This window comes from Macaca thibetana, chromosome 16 (assembly GCF_024542745.1).
Source record: "Macaca thibetana thibetana isolate TM-01 chromosome 16, ASM2454274v1, whole genome shotgun sequence".
Taxonomy (NCBI): domain Eukaryota; kingdom Metazoa; phylum Chordata; class Mammalia; order Primates; family Cercopithecidae; genus Macaca; species Macaca thibetana.
This window is the reverse complement of record NC_065593.1, coordinates 5,443,475-5,458,095: the sequence shown is the minus strand read 5'-3', so window position 1 is coordinate 5,458,095 and position 14,621 is coordinate 5,443,475. Positions and strand designations below refer to the sequence as shown.

At 39.7% G+C, this 14,621-nt stretch overlaps 2 protein-coding genes across 8 annotated transcripts in view; both read left to right on the top strand.

Annotated features, from left to right (window-relative positions):
• Positions 1–14,621, top strand: part of ZNF287 (zinc finger protein 287) — a 178,847-nt gene that overhangs the window by 77,049 nt on the left and 87,177 nt on the right. The window lies entirely within an intron of this gene.
• Positions 1–14,621, top strand: part of LOC126938793 (zinc finger protein 624) — a 165,664-nt gene that overhangs the window by 124,111 nt on the left and 26,932 nt on the right. Inside the window, exons 2-3 of one of the 7 annotated variants that reach the window (XM_050763399.1) lie at positions 1,358–2,556; positions 5,129–5,188. The exons of 3 other annotated variants lie outside the window; for them this stretch is intronic. In XM_050763399.1, the coding sequence (XP_050619356.1) occupies positions 2,380–2,556; positions 5,129–5,188 (237 nt within the window). In that variant the 5' untranslated portion in view covers positions 1,358–2,379. Of the gene's footprint in view, positions 1–1,357; positions 2,557–5,128; positions 5,195–6,669; positions 7,271–14,621 lie in introns of those variants that run through there. 3 more of the 7 variants (XM_050763398.1, XM_050763400.1, XM_050763405.1) reach the window with 3 other exon arrangements.

Sequence of the window (14,621 nt, the reverse complement as noted above, 5' to 3'; positions counted from 1 at the left end):
TCGGGGGCTTGGGGGTGTGCAGTATTCTTGGCTCGTTTTTTTCTTTGCAACCTTGTAAAACTTTGGGGTCAGTGTATGGGCTGGGGAGGGAGGGTCAGTTTCCAAGCTCTCTGAAGTAATATGCAACATCATATATGCATGTGCATTATTCTGTGGACAAGGTCAGATTCTCAGATGGGTCCATACCCCCAAAAAAGTTAAGGTTTACTGGTATGCATAGACTGTGTAGTGGTGAGATCAGGGCTTTCAGGGTATCCATCCCCAGAATAATGTACATTATACCCATTAAGTAATTCCTTATTCTCCACCCACCTCCCACTCCTTCACCCTTCAGAATCCCTATTGTGTATCAGGACAGTATTTCTTAAAATACTACACTAAAACTAAAACATTATATAATTTAACATATTACATATTATATAATTAACATGTTAACATATTATATTAAACTAAATATTTCTTGAGGTGTACTTGTTCAAGTGATGTGTATTTCTGTGCCTCACATCTGGAGATCCTGATTTTGATCTTGGATGGAGCCAAATAATTTCTTTTTTAATAAGCATATCCAGTGAGTTTTTTGCATTCTCAGATTTGAGACCCCTCTAATTATACAGGGAGTGTTTTCATTAGAAAATGGGAGAGGAGTCATAATTTTCATTAGATTTGCAAAAGGCTCTATGACAGAAAAATCTAGAGAAACACTGGTATAAGGCAAAACCACTTACTGGTTTGTTACCTTGAGGCTTCAATACAGGAATCCCCTCAGACTATTCTTTCTTTACCTCTTTTATCTCCACACTGCACTGCTTTCCTCCCTCACCTTCTCATTGTTTCTCTTCCACCAAAACCTTTTCATTTTGCCTAAGAAAGCCCCAGTGTCATGAAAGAAACCACTCTACATTTTTAAGATACTCACTTTTTTTTTTTTTTTTTTTTTTTGAGACGGAGTCTCACTGTGTTGCCCAGGCTGGAGTGCAGTGATGCAATCTCTGCTCACAGCAACCTCCATCCCAAGTTCAAGCAATTCTCGTGCCTCAGCCTCCCAAGTAGCTGGGACTAGAGGTGTGTGCCACCATGCCTGGCTGATTGTTTTGTATTTTTTAGTAGGAACGGAGATTCACCATGTCAGCCAGGCTGGTCTCGAACTCCTGACCTCAGGTGCTCTGCCTGCCTCAACCTTCCAAAGTGCTGGGATGACAGGTGTGAACCACCATGCCCAGCCAAGATATTTACGTATTTTCTTGATTTAGCTAAACCCTAGTATCCTCCTTGAGTTAGTACATTAATCTTGAGTACTGCTATGTTTGAGTTCTGCTATGTTTATTGAGCAAAGGTACTGAACCTTATGAGAAGCAAGGTGCACATTCAGGGAAGGAGCAGATTCCACATGTTTAAGCATAACAAAGGCCCTAGCTGCAGGACCATATAATTGCTTATAACACTTTTTGCACAAGGTAGAGTTTCTCAAAAACTCAATACTTACTATGTCACTGCCCTTTTATTCATGAGGCTAATATTACCATCCTAGAAGAATTTATATTAACAATCTGTACTGTTTGATATCCTACATCAGGCACTCCTGGTTCTTGAACCAAACTCAGCCTCAGCAAGGCCATACATACCATTAGCCAAAGGTAGAAAAGCAGTGCCCAAGCATCCCTGGAAAAGATCTCTGTCACCCTGTTCCTCCATAGTATAAAACTTTTTTTAGGTATATACTTTTTTCAGTATAGAAAGACTACAGCTTAATGCTTTGTGCACTGAATTTCATGTCTCTTCTATTATTATTATTATTATTATACCTGCTTCCTTTTTATTTAAGTTTGCCTGATATAGAAAGGATAAAGATCTATTTGAATATGAGATTGGGAGGGGGTAAGTGAAGACTTCCAATATCATTTAAATTTTGAAGTTGTAGTGTTCTCTTTACACGAAACAGATCTCTGAAAATGTTAAGAAATTGACTCTTCGTGGGAAAGGCAAGAAAAGGAGACTCTTAGAATATTTAATTGTTAGATGAGTGAGTAATTATGGCAAAGAAAGATTGAAGTATTATTTTGTTGTACTTCACACAGCATGTTGATTCAGTGGAAAAGGTATGGGCTTTGGAATTAGATTGATTTGGAGTCATGTATTTGCATGGCCTTGGGTAGTTTAATTTTTCTAGACTCAGTTTCCTCATCTATGGAATGGGAATATTATTCCTATTAGGTTGATGTGAAAATAACATGAGAAAATATTTTAAAACCTCCTTGTACAATGGCTAGCCTGTTAGTTGTGACTATAGTTGACAGTGCTAAAATCTCGAGCTCTACAGGAGCAAGGGTCTTTGTCCTTCACTGATCTTAAGGGTTACTCTTGTGCTTCCTTAGGGAGGCCATGCTCACTTCTATGTCAGGATTCCAACTTGGTAAGTCTGAAATTCCCCAGGCAGGATTGGTTTTCATGGCTTATTTCTCTTCCTTAGATATGTCTCTGCAAGACTCCACTCTTTCCAGAGAGGGGAAACCAGAGGCAGAGATTATGGCTGCTGTGTTTTTTTCAGTTGGACCTCTGGTAAGTTGGGATTCCCTGTTTTTGACCTACTCTCTTGGTTTGAGAGCATGTTTACTTTTCCCGAAGGCTTGTGACTTCTCTACTTCCCCGACACCGCTTCTGGGAACTCAACTAAATAGACCCATGAAAATTGAGTTCACAGTAAAGGCAGTAAACTATGGGAGGATTCACTATACTTACTTAACCAAGTATCAGGACACACGATTTCCAGAAAATATCTGAGCTGTCATTAGTTATGACAGGCATCTTTAATTTTGATATTGAATTTGTATTGTTCCCAGGAAACTTCAGTTATTTATGGGACAGCAGAATGGAATATTTTTCAATTGGAAAATTTTATTTAGGAAATTTTGGGGAAAATATATGTACACAAACACATACCCCAGCCCTGATTTATAGGAGCCATTGCCCTTGTGCCACTGTCAGTGATCTCTTTTCTACCCATTAAGAAGTGATCAGATTTAATAGATTACATTGAGAGAATATGTTTAAGACAGTGCTTGGCTGTAGGGAATTTACAGTTTCATTGAGGTAAAATGTACAAAAGTAATAATTATATTATTTAGGTGAATAGTAGTTGCTTATCAGTATGATGAAGATGATAAGTACTATGAAAAGAAAGAAATGGGACGATAGTGTGGGCTAAACTGGTCATAGAAAGTTCATGAGGATAGTTAGATTTAAGCTGGTACTGAATTACAAATGGGATTTTAATTGTCATAAAGTATTTGTGAAGATAGTTCAGGTGAGAAAGGGGTTGAAGGGCAAGGCTTCAGAAGCAGAGAACAGGGGGTGAGCTTGTGATTCAAGTTGGAAAGTTGTGACAGATAGGGCTGGAAATTAGATAGTTGAGATGAATCTTTTAATGTTTCCCTGAAGGCATTGAAATGTGTGTGTGTGTTTGAGTGTCCTTGGGATTAGTATTAATGTGATAAAAGCTGTGCTTTAGCAGTGACTTTTTATTTTTTTTATTTTTTTTTTTATTTTTTTGAGACGGAGTCTCGCTCTGCCGCCCAGGCTGGAGTGCAGTGGCCGGATCTCAGCTCACTGCAAGCTCCGCCTCCCGGGTTCACGCCATTCTCCTGCCTCAGCCTCCCGAGTAGCTGGGACTACAGGCGCCCGCCACCTCGCCCGGCTAGTTTTTTGTATTTTTAGTAGAGACGGGGTTTCACCGCATTAGCCAGGATGGTCTCGATCTCCTGACCTCGTGATCCACCCGTCTCGGCCTCCCAAAGTGCTGGGATTACAAGCTTGAGCCACCGCGCCTGGCCTAGCAGTGACTTTTTAAAATAGATTCCGAAGAAAGAGAATACCAACAAAAATAATTTGTTACAGTAATGATCTGTAATAACCTGTGATTCTGGTCTTTTATTCTTTGTAGCCAGAACATGTGACATGTAAATAGTCCTTAAAACATACCCTTGAAAAGATAAATAAAACCAAAATGTTGCCCTTGATCACTGGGTACAACCGTATTTGTCTAGTCATGTATCACTGGATCAACCCGTCTCTATGAGAGATTGAAGATTCACATCATCATTAATTTTCTGGAATCTGAATATTTGTGCATTTTTAGGCAAGAAGTTGTTGAGGGAGGGTTAGTCTGACATTTTTTCATAATGATCTTTAAATATGTAGTTGTATTATCCATAATTTTTTTAAATGGCACAAAATCTGAAATGGATAACTATTACTAGAAGATAAAGTAAAATATCATTTCATTTATAAAATCAGGCCCTCATGGGCTGGGTGTGGTGGCTCATGCCTGCAATCCTAGCACTTTGGGAGGCTGAGGTCGGCAGAGTATCTGAGCCCAGGAGTTCAAGACCAGCCTGGGCAACATGGCGAAACTCTGTCTCTACAAAAAAGAGTACAAAAAGTTAGCCTGCATGGTGGTGCGTGCCTGTAGTCCCAGCTACTCAGGGGGCTGAGACAGGAGAATCACTTGAACCTGGGAGACAGAGGTTGCAGTGAGCCAAGATTGCCCCACTGCACTCCAGCCTAGGCAGTGACAGAGTGAGACTCTGTCTCAAAAATAAATAAATAAATAAATAAAATAAATAAATTAGGCCCTCATGGAGATACAGTTTCTAAGTTTTGGAAGGAAACAATGTTATGAGAGGTTGCTGATTTCCTGAGTGACTGCTGAGCCATATCCCCCCACCAAACACTATAATGATTTTTCAGTTGTAGAAAACAGATAGTAGGTTTTGAATATTATTCTTGAGCAAGATAGATACTTTCTGAGAAATAGATTTCATCCCAATATGAAAAAGCAGACTTACATAGTGTCTGAAGGCCCTTTATTGTAATTTTATTTTTGTTTCGATAGGTTCTTTGTTAAAAGCAGTTATATCTTTGTCAGTCTTACATGTGTTTGTCATTGTCCCAAACAAAGTGAAAGATTATAATTGCATGTTACAATGGGACTTTGATTTCAGCCCTAAGTTAAACAGTAGACGAGGTCATCCCATATACACTGCATCCACAGTGGATTGGTGGTGCTCGTTGAGGCTCTGCTGTGGGTCATAGGCAGCCTATCACTGAGTGATCTTATCCTGTATCCCATCAGAACCCTGAAGTTACCCAGCCAGATGAAGATCTTCACCTTCAGGCAGAAGAAACAAAATTGGTAAAGGTAATACCTACCGTTGTACATATAATGAATACAGAGAAAATGCCTATTTTACTGCCTCTGATTCTCAATGTTACCAGTTAATTGCGAGTTCACAATGATTATTTGATTGGTATGGTAGCCCCAGGGCTGGTGGCATCAATTTAACAGATTTCATTTCTCTCAGAGGTGACAGCACTAATCTAGCCAGACAGTCACATCATGATTACTAATGGTAAAATATTCTATCACCACATAGTCTGATGCTTGTGCTGCATTGTAAGACCCAATGCTGTGCCAGTAAAAAATACCAAGAGTACATCAACATTGTGGAAATAGTGTTAAGATGAGTTTAAATTGGTTTAGATATTTTATTTCATTTTATTGATTAAGGCTTTCTTATTTGTGAATACTGAATCCACTTGATTTTTCCAGAAAAAGTAAAAATCAGAAATTTGTTGTGATGAGAAAAATATCCAAAACTTAGAAATAAATAAAAGATAAATGTAGGCCGTTTCAGAGTCATATTAGACCACTGTATTAACAAGCCTGTCTAAGGGTTATCTGACATAGCAGGGGAGGGTTATGTTGTTTGACTTACCATTTACTGTTAATTAATATTTAGATCCTAAAAGATACTAACTTGTACAAGATTGAAACGTTGCAATTATTTTTGCTAGGATAAAAGATAATCCCCAAAGTTATGGTATTACTGTCCTGTAGGACATTAATCGGGTTTGTATCTAATTTTGCAGTCTTATTCCAGCATTCTTTTTTCCACTATCTGTATATCGGTTTCTTGCATCTCCTTTAAACTTGTCTTGTCTAGCTGCTGATCCCTCATTAATGACTTAAGTAAATCTTTGACAAGTATTCACTATGCTTTTAGAAGAATTATGTTTTTAAATTTTTTAAGATTATCCTTTGAAGGTTGGTTTTATTCCAGAGATGTTTTATGTAAAATGTGGTTTTTACTTTTGCTTCTCTGAGAAAATACATTCTGAGATTCAGTTTTATACATAATATTTTTGAAATGATTTTTCAATTTTTTTAACATGATAACTTAGATTCTTAAAAACTTAAGGTAGAAATATTCAGTTTTAGACTTTGAACCATGAACCTTAGGAAAATGCCATACTTTTTGGCATGGTGTACAATTCGTATGATTTATTTTTGTTCTGACAGGGAGTCCCTGGTAGAAGATTAATTCTGTCTGGCTCTTCCCTAAATTCTGCATCCTTTTTTTTTATACATACTGAACATAGCTTAGTTTAATTTTACTTTGAATAGAACCAATGATTAGAACCAATGAATCAATAGAATCAATAATTTTACTTTGATTCAATAGAATCAATGAATCAATAGAATCAATAATTTTACTTTGAATAGAACCAATGAACTATCAATAAGTTATTAATTTAATTTAATTGGTTTTTTATTTGCTTGATTTTCTTATAGCTATTGTTGACATTTTCTTTTTTTTTTTTTTCCCCCTTGAGATGAAGTCTCGCTCTGTCACCCAGGCTGGAGTGCAGTGGTACAATCTCGGCTGGAGTGCAGTGGCACAATCTCAGCTCACTGCAACCTTTGCCTCCCGGGTACAAGCGATTCTCCTGCCTCAGCCTCCCAAGTAGCCGGGATTATAGGCACCTACTACCACGCCCAGCTAATTTTTGTATTTTCAGTAGAGATGGAGTTTCACCATGTTGGCCAGGCTGGTCTTGAACTCCTGACCTCAGGTGACCTGCCTGCCTCAGCCTCCCACAGTGCTGGGTTACAGACATGAGCCACCATGCCCGGCTGACATTTTCAATTAGTGTTTTTGTTTGTTTGTTTGTTTGTTTATTTGTAGCATAGTCCTTTAAAAGAAGAACTTTCAATGCTAAATGTCTTTTATTTTACAGGTACATGTTTTTTAGTGCAAACGTCTAACAAAGAAACTATAGAAGATTGATGAAGAACTCTTATTGCATGATTATTATAATCAGACCCAAAAGGAACACATCAAGACAAAGAGTCTTGATATTTTCTGACATATGTAAGATTAAGACACTTACATGCTAGTGAAGTCACAAACTAAAACCAGTGAGGTCATGGACAGTGAGTATCATAGTGCCAGTGTGCATGTTGTAACTTTTGGTGAACAACTTAATTTCCCAACAACAAACAACTAGATAAGCATAACCTCAAGATGAACAGGAGATAATAAGAAGCCTTTAAAAACCTCCCAGTAGCTGGGACTAGGCACCCACCACCATGTCCGGCTAATTTTTGTATTTTTAGTATAGACAGGGTTTCACCATGTTGGCCAAGCTGGTCTTCCAACTCCTGACCTCAAGTGATCCACCCACCTCAGCCTCCCAAAGTGCTGGGATTACGGGCATGAGCCATGGCACCTGACTGGGTTATCATATAATCTTGATGAAGGAGGGAATTCTGATGAAATTTCAGTGAGATCAGGGATGTGATAGACTTAAAGCAAAACAGGCTCTGTATAAAAGAGTCAATGCCATGTCCAGACTGCATAATGGACCTGGGATCCTATTTCCTTGGAAAATACAAAGTTAAATGTAAAATTACATATTCAGAAACCGCTCATGTGAAAGTCTGCATCTGAGTTGCAGATAACTGCTTCTCAGCATCAAAGTCACTTTCGTTCTTTCTGATATGATTTCAGACTACACAATTTCTGACAGCCTATGACTTTAAAAGACGAGGTGTCATAATGAGTAAGAAAGCAGTAGTTGCTCAAAACGGGTAATTATGACATTTTACAGCTGCAGAATGACCTTAGAAGAAATATTGTTTGCTGTTAACTTTTCAGTGGGTTTTATCTGTGTCTATTCTAGCTTGAGGTGTGGAAGGGCAGAATTTTGCTTTCTCAGTATAAGCTAATTTTTACTTTCTCGAACTCCATCAAAAAGAAACTTTTACATCAGTCTGGCTTGATGTTATTTTCTCAGTGTCTTTGAGGTAAAGAATATGAGGCTTATGATTTCTGGTTTCCATTGTATGCATCAGTGTGTTATCTTAGAATCAACAATTTCCGGGTATTATGTATTAGGTTTCCAATTTTGTCTAAATTATGAATAGAGTTGGTCTGGGATGGTGCAATTGAAATAAATGGGTATTCTTTTAGCTCCCTAGGAACTTTTTGCAATAAAAATAAAACTTTAGTTATAGTAATAGTTTCTTCAGTTTAACAAAGTTCAGTTTCTGAATAAAGGATACTTAAGTGAATTTACTTTCACCAAGATCAGAATGCCCTCAACATTCTTAGAAGTTGTTTTAGTCTGTTTGTTGCCATATGAAGGAATACCCAAGGGTGGGTAATTTATAAAGAAAAGGGTTTATTTGGCTCACAGTTCTGCAGTTTGTATAAGAAGCATACTGCCAGTATCTGCATCTTGTGAGGGCCTCAGGCTGCTTGCATTCACAGTGAAAAGGAAAGAGCGCCAGAGTGTGTAGAGACCACATAGCAAGAGTGGGAGAGAGAAGGGGCCATGCTCTTTTTTTTGTTTTTCTGAGACGGAGTCTCACTTTGTCGCCCAGGCTGAAGTGCAGTGGTGCGATCTTGGCTCACTGCGAGCTCCCCCTCCTGGGTTCACGCCATTCTCCTGCCTCAGCCTCCCGAGTAGCTGGGACTACAGGTGCCCGCCACCACGCCCGGCTAATTTTTTTGTATTTTTAGTAGAGACAGGGTTTCACTGTGTTAGCCAGGATGGTCTTGATCTCCTGACCTCGTGATCTGCCCACCTCAGCCTCCCAAAGTGCTGGGATTATAGAGGTGAGCCACAGTGCCCGGCCCATGCTCTTTTTAACAGCCAACTCTCATGGGAACTATTAATCATAGAGGGAGAACTCACTCATTACCGTGAGGATGGCACCAAGCCATTCATGAGGGACCCAGCCCCATGACACAGACACCTCCCATTAGGCCCCATCTCCAACATGGGGATCAGTTTTGAACATGAGGTTTGGGGGAATGCATCAAAACTATTGCAGCAGTTTTATGTTTCAAAGCTTAATTCACACTTCCACATTCTACAATCAATATTTCATTCGTTCTTCATGCCACACAAACCTCTGATTTTTTATGATTATTTATTTACCTGATTTTCCCCTGGGAGAGAAGAAAAAGATTGTCTTTCTGGCAGTATTTTTTTTTCCTGTGCACCATTTAATAAGAAAAGAGAGGAATGTACATTTTCTGGGATACTTTGGACTTCAATAAAACACCTATGATAGTCACTACAATCCTATCAAACTAAGCAGATAGCATTTAGAACACTGAATAGAAACTTTCTCGCCGGGCACGGTGGCTCAAGCCTGTAATCCCAGCACTTTGGGAGGCCGAGACGGGCGGATCACGAGGTCAGGAGATCGAGACCATCCTGCTAACACGGTGAAACCCCGTCTCTACTAAAAAATACAAAAAACTAGCTGGGTGAGGTGTCGGGCGCTTGTAGTCCCAGCTACTTGGGAGGCTGAGGCAGGAGAATGGCGTAAACCCGGGAGGCGGAGCTTGCAGTGAGCTGAGGTCCGGCCACTGCACTCCAGCCTGGGTGACAGAGCGAGACTCCGTCTCAAAAAAAAAAGAAACTTTCTCTCTCTCACAGTTTGAAAGGAGGCAAGGAGCCTCAATGTTGTTCTTTTAAAAATACACAGTGCCAATTGGTAGGTGCTGGAAATGGAGCCTAGCAATGGAGCCACTCCAGGCATATATACTCCTTTGTGAGGGGAAGGTGCAGTGAACCTGGTTTAGCAAATTTACCATCCCACCCAAGAGCCAATGGGAGCAGCCCTTCTGTACGACCAGTAAGGTCAGTAGCACAAGACCAGGCCCCCGAAGGGTGCTTGGCATTGCTGTATTCTGAGGCCTTACAAGAGATAACACATACCTGTCAATTCTCTGCGAATTTCCACCTCCATCTCATAAGTGAATTATTTTTTTTAAAGAGTGGCAGAAATAACTCCCCATGACATGCTTTTCAAATACTGGTGGGTCAGTGGAATTGGCATCTGTACAGAGGGCCCTTATTATTATTTGGGGAACACGGCAGCAGGGAAAGATCTGATTCAACACTTGCATTATCCAGACCGCTGTACCTTAGGGCACTCTTGATCTTGAAGCTATTTTCTTTCTTTCTTTTTTTTTCTTTGTTATAGTTTAAGTTCCAGGGTACATGTGCACAACGTGCAGGTTTGTTACATATGTATACTTGTGCCATGTTGGTGTACTGCATCCATTAACTCGTCATTTACATTAGTTATATGTCCTAATGCTATCCCTCCCCCACCCCGCCTCCCCCAACTCCATGACAGGCCCCAGTGTGTGATGTTCCCCACCCTGTGTCCATGTGTTCAATTTCCACCTATGAGTGAGAACATGGAGTTTTTTTTTTTTTTTTTTTTTTTTTTTGTCCTTGCGATAGTTTGCTGAGAATGATGCTTTCCAGCTTCATACATGTCCCTACAAAGGACATGAACTCATCCTTTTTTATGGCTGCATAGTATTCCATGGTGTATATGTGCCACATTTTCTTAATCCAGTCTATCATTGATGGACATTTGGGTTGGTTCCAAGTCTTTACTATTGTGAATAGTGCGGCAATAAACATACGTGTGCATGTGTCTTTATAGCAGCATGATTTATAATCCTTTGGGTATATACCCAGTCATGGGATAGCTGGGTCAAATGGTATTTCTAGTTCTAGATGCTTGAGGAATCGCCACACAGTCTTCCATAATGGTTGAACTAGTTTACAGTCCCACCAACAGTGTAAAAGTGTTCCTATTTTTCCACATCCTCCCCAGCACCCGTTGTTTCCTGACTTTTTAATGATTGCCATTCTAACTGGTGTTAGATGGTATCTCATTGTGGTTTTGATTTGCATTTCTCTGATGGCCAGTGATGATGAGCATTTTTTCACGTGTCTCTTTGCTGCATAAATGTCTTCTTTTGAGAAGTGTCTGTTCATATCCTTTGCCCACTTTTTGATGGGGTTGTTTTTTGGGGCTTTTTGTTTGTTTGTTTGAGACGGAATCTCGCTTTGTTGCCCAGGCTGGAGTACAGTGACACGATCTCAGCTTACTGCAAGCTCCGCCTCCTGGGTTCACGCCATTCTCCTGTCTCAGCCTCCCGAGTAGCTGGGAGTACAGGCACCCGCCACCACACCTGGCTAAATTTTTTGTATTTTTAGTAGAGACGGAGTTTCACCGTGTTAGCCAGGATGGTCTCGATCTCCTGACCTCGTGATCCGCCCGCCTTGGCCTCCCAAACTGCTGGGATTACAGGTGTGAGCCACTGTGCCCGGCCGTTTGTTTTTTTCTTGTAAGTTTGTTTGAGTTCTTTGTAGATTCTGGATATTAGCCCTTTGTCAGATGAATAGATTGCAAAAATTTTCTCCCATTCTGTAGGTTGTCTGTTCACTCTGATGGTAGTTTCTTTTGCTGTGCAGAAGCTCTTTAGTTTAATTAGATCCCAATTGTCTATTTTGGCTTTTGTTGCCATTGCTTTTCGTGTTTGAGACATGAAGTCCTTGCCCATGCCTGTGTCCTGAATGGTATTGCCTAGGTTTTCTTCTAGGGTCTTTATGGTTTTAGTTCTAACATTTAAGTCTTTAATCCATCTTGAATTAATTTTTGTGTAAGATGTAAGGAAGGGATCCAGTTTCCGCTTTCTACATATGGCTAGCCAGTTTTCCCAGCACCGTTTATTTATTTATTTATTTATTTATTTATTTATTTTTTTTGAGACGAAGTCTCGCTCTGTCGCCCAGGCTGGAGTGCAGTGGCCAGATCTCAGCTCACTGCAAGCTCTGCCTCCCGGGTTTACGCCATTCTCCTGCCTCAGCCTCCCGAGTAGCTGGGACTACAGGCGCCCGCCACCTCGCCCGGCTAGTTTTTTGTATTTTTTTTTTAGTAGAGATGGGGTTTCTTCGCCCAGCACCATTTATTAAATAGGGAATCCTTTCCCCATTTTTTGTCAGGTTTGTCAAAGATCAGATGGCTGTAGATGTGTGGTATTATTTCCGAGGGCTCTGTTCTGTTCCCTTGGTCTATATATCTGTTTTGGTACCAGTACCATGCTGTTTTGGTTACTGTAGCCTTGTAGTATAGTTTGAAGTCAGGTAGCGTGATGCCTCCAGCTTTGTTCTTTTTGCTTAGGATTGTCTTGGCAATGCGGGCTCTTTTTGGGTTCTGTATGAACTTTAAAGTATTTTAAAGTTTTTTCCAATTCTGTGAAGAAAGTCATTGGTAGCTTAACGGGGATGGCATTGAATCTATAAGTTACCTTGGGCAGTATGACCATTTTCATGATATTGGTTCTTCCTATCCATGAGCATGGAATGTTCTTCCGTTTGTTTGTGTCCTCTTTGATTTCACTGAGCAGTGGTTTGTAGTTCTCCTTGAAGAGGTCCTTCACATCCCTTGTAAGTTAGATTCCTAGGTATTTTATTCCTTTGAAGCAATTGTGAATGGGAATTCACTCATGATTTGGCTCTCTGTTTGTCTGTTATTGGTGTATAAGAATGCTTGTGATTTTTGCACATTGATTTTGTATCCTGAGACTGCTGAAGCTGCTTATCAGCTTAAGGAGATTTTGGGCTGAGATGATGGGGTTTTCTCAATATACAATCATGTAATCTGCAAACAGGGACAATTTGACTTCCTCTTTTCCTGTTTGAATACCCTTTATTTCTTTCTCTTGCCTGATTGCCCTGGCCAGAACTTCCAACACTATGTTGAATAGGAGTGGTGAGAGAGGACATCCTTGTCTTGTGCCAGTTTTCAAAGGGAGTGCTTCTAGTTTTTGCCCATTCAGTATGATATTGGCTGTGGGTTTGTCATAAATAGGTCTTATTATTTTGAGATATGTCCCATCAATACCTAATTTATTGAGAGTTTTTAGCATGAAGGGCTGTTGAATTTTGTCAGAGGCCTTTTCTGCATCTATTGAGACAATCATGTGGTCATGTGGTTTTTGTCTTTGGTTCTGTTTTTATTATGGATTATATGTATTGATTTGCATATGTTGAACCAGCCTTGCATCCCAGGGATGAAGCCCACTTGATCATTCTGGATAAGCTTTTTGATGTGCTGCTGGATTCAGTTTGCCAGTATTTTATTGAGGATTTTTGCATCGATGTTCATCAGGAATATTGGTCTAAAATTCTCTTTTTTTGTTGTGTCTCTGCCAGGCTTTAGTATCAGGATGATGTTGGCCTCATAAAATGACTTAGGGAGGATTCCCTCTTTTTCTATTGATTGGAATAGTTTCAGAAGGAATGGTACCAGCTCCTCCTTGTACCTCTGGTAGAATTTGGCTGTGAATCTGTCTGGTCCTGTACTTTTTTTGGTTGGTAGGCTATTATTGCCTCAATTTCAGAGCCTGTTATTAGTCTATTCAGGGATTCAGCTTCTTCCTGGTTTAGTCTTGGGAGGATGTATATGTCCAGGAGTTTATCCATTTATTCTCAATTTTCTAGTTTATTTGCATAGAGGTGCTTATAGTATTCTCTGATGGCAGTTTGTATTTCTGTGGGATCGGTGGTGATATCCCCTCTATCAGTTTTTATTGCATCTATTTGATTCTCCTCTCTTTTCTTCTTTATTAATCTTGCTAGCAGTCTATCAATTTTGTTGATCTTTTCAAAAAACCAGCTCCTGGATTCATTGATCTTTTGAAGGGTTTTTTGTATCTCTATCTCCTTCAGTTCTGCTCTGATCTTCATCATTTCTTGCCTTCTGCTAGCTTTTGAATGTATTTGCTCTTGCTTATCTAGTTGTTTTAATTGTGATGTTAGGGTGTCAATTTTAGATCTTTTCTGCTTTCTCTTGTGGGTATATCGTGCTATAAATTTCCCTCTACACACTGTTTTAAATGTGTCCCAGAGATTCTGGTATGTTGTGTCTTTGTTCTCATTGGTTTCAAAGAACGTCTTTATTTCTGCCTTCATTTCGTTATGTACCCAGTAGTCATTCAGGAGCAGGTTGTTCAGTTTCCATGTAGTTGAGCGGTTTTGAGTGAGTTTCTTAATCCTGCATTCTAGTTTGATTGCACTGTGGTCTGAGAGACAGTTTGTTATAATTTCTATTCTTTTACATTTGCTGAGGAGTGCTTTACTTCCAACTATGTGGTCAATTTTGGAATAAGTGCGATGTGGTGCTAAGAAGAATGTATATTCTGTTGATTTGGGGTGGAGAGTTCTGTAGATGTCTATTGGGTCTGCTTGGTGCAGAGCTGAGTTCAACTCCTGAATATCCTTTTTAACTTTCTGTCTCATTGATCTGTCTAATGTTGACAGTTGGGTGTTAAAGTCTCCCATTATTATTGTGTGGGAGTCTAAGTCTCTTTGTAGGTCTCTAAGGACTTGCTTTATGAATCTGGGTGCTCCTGTATTGGGTGCATGTATATTTCGGATAATTAGCTCTTCTTATTGAATTG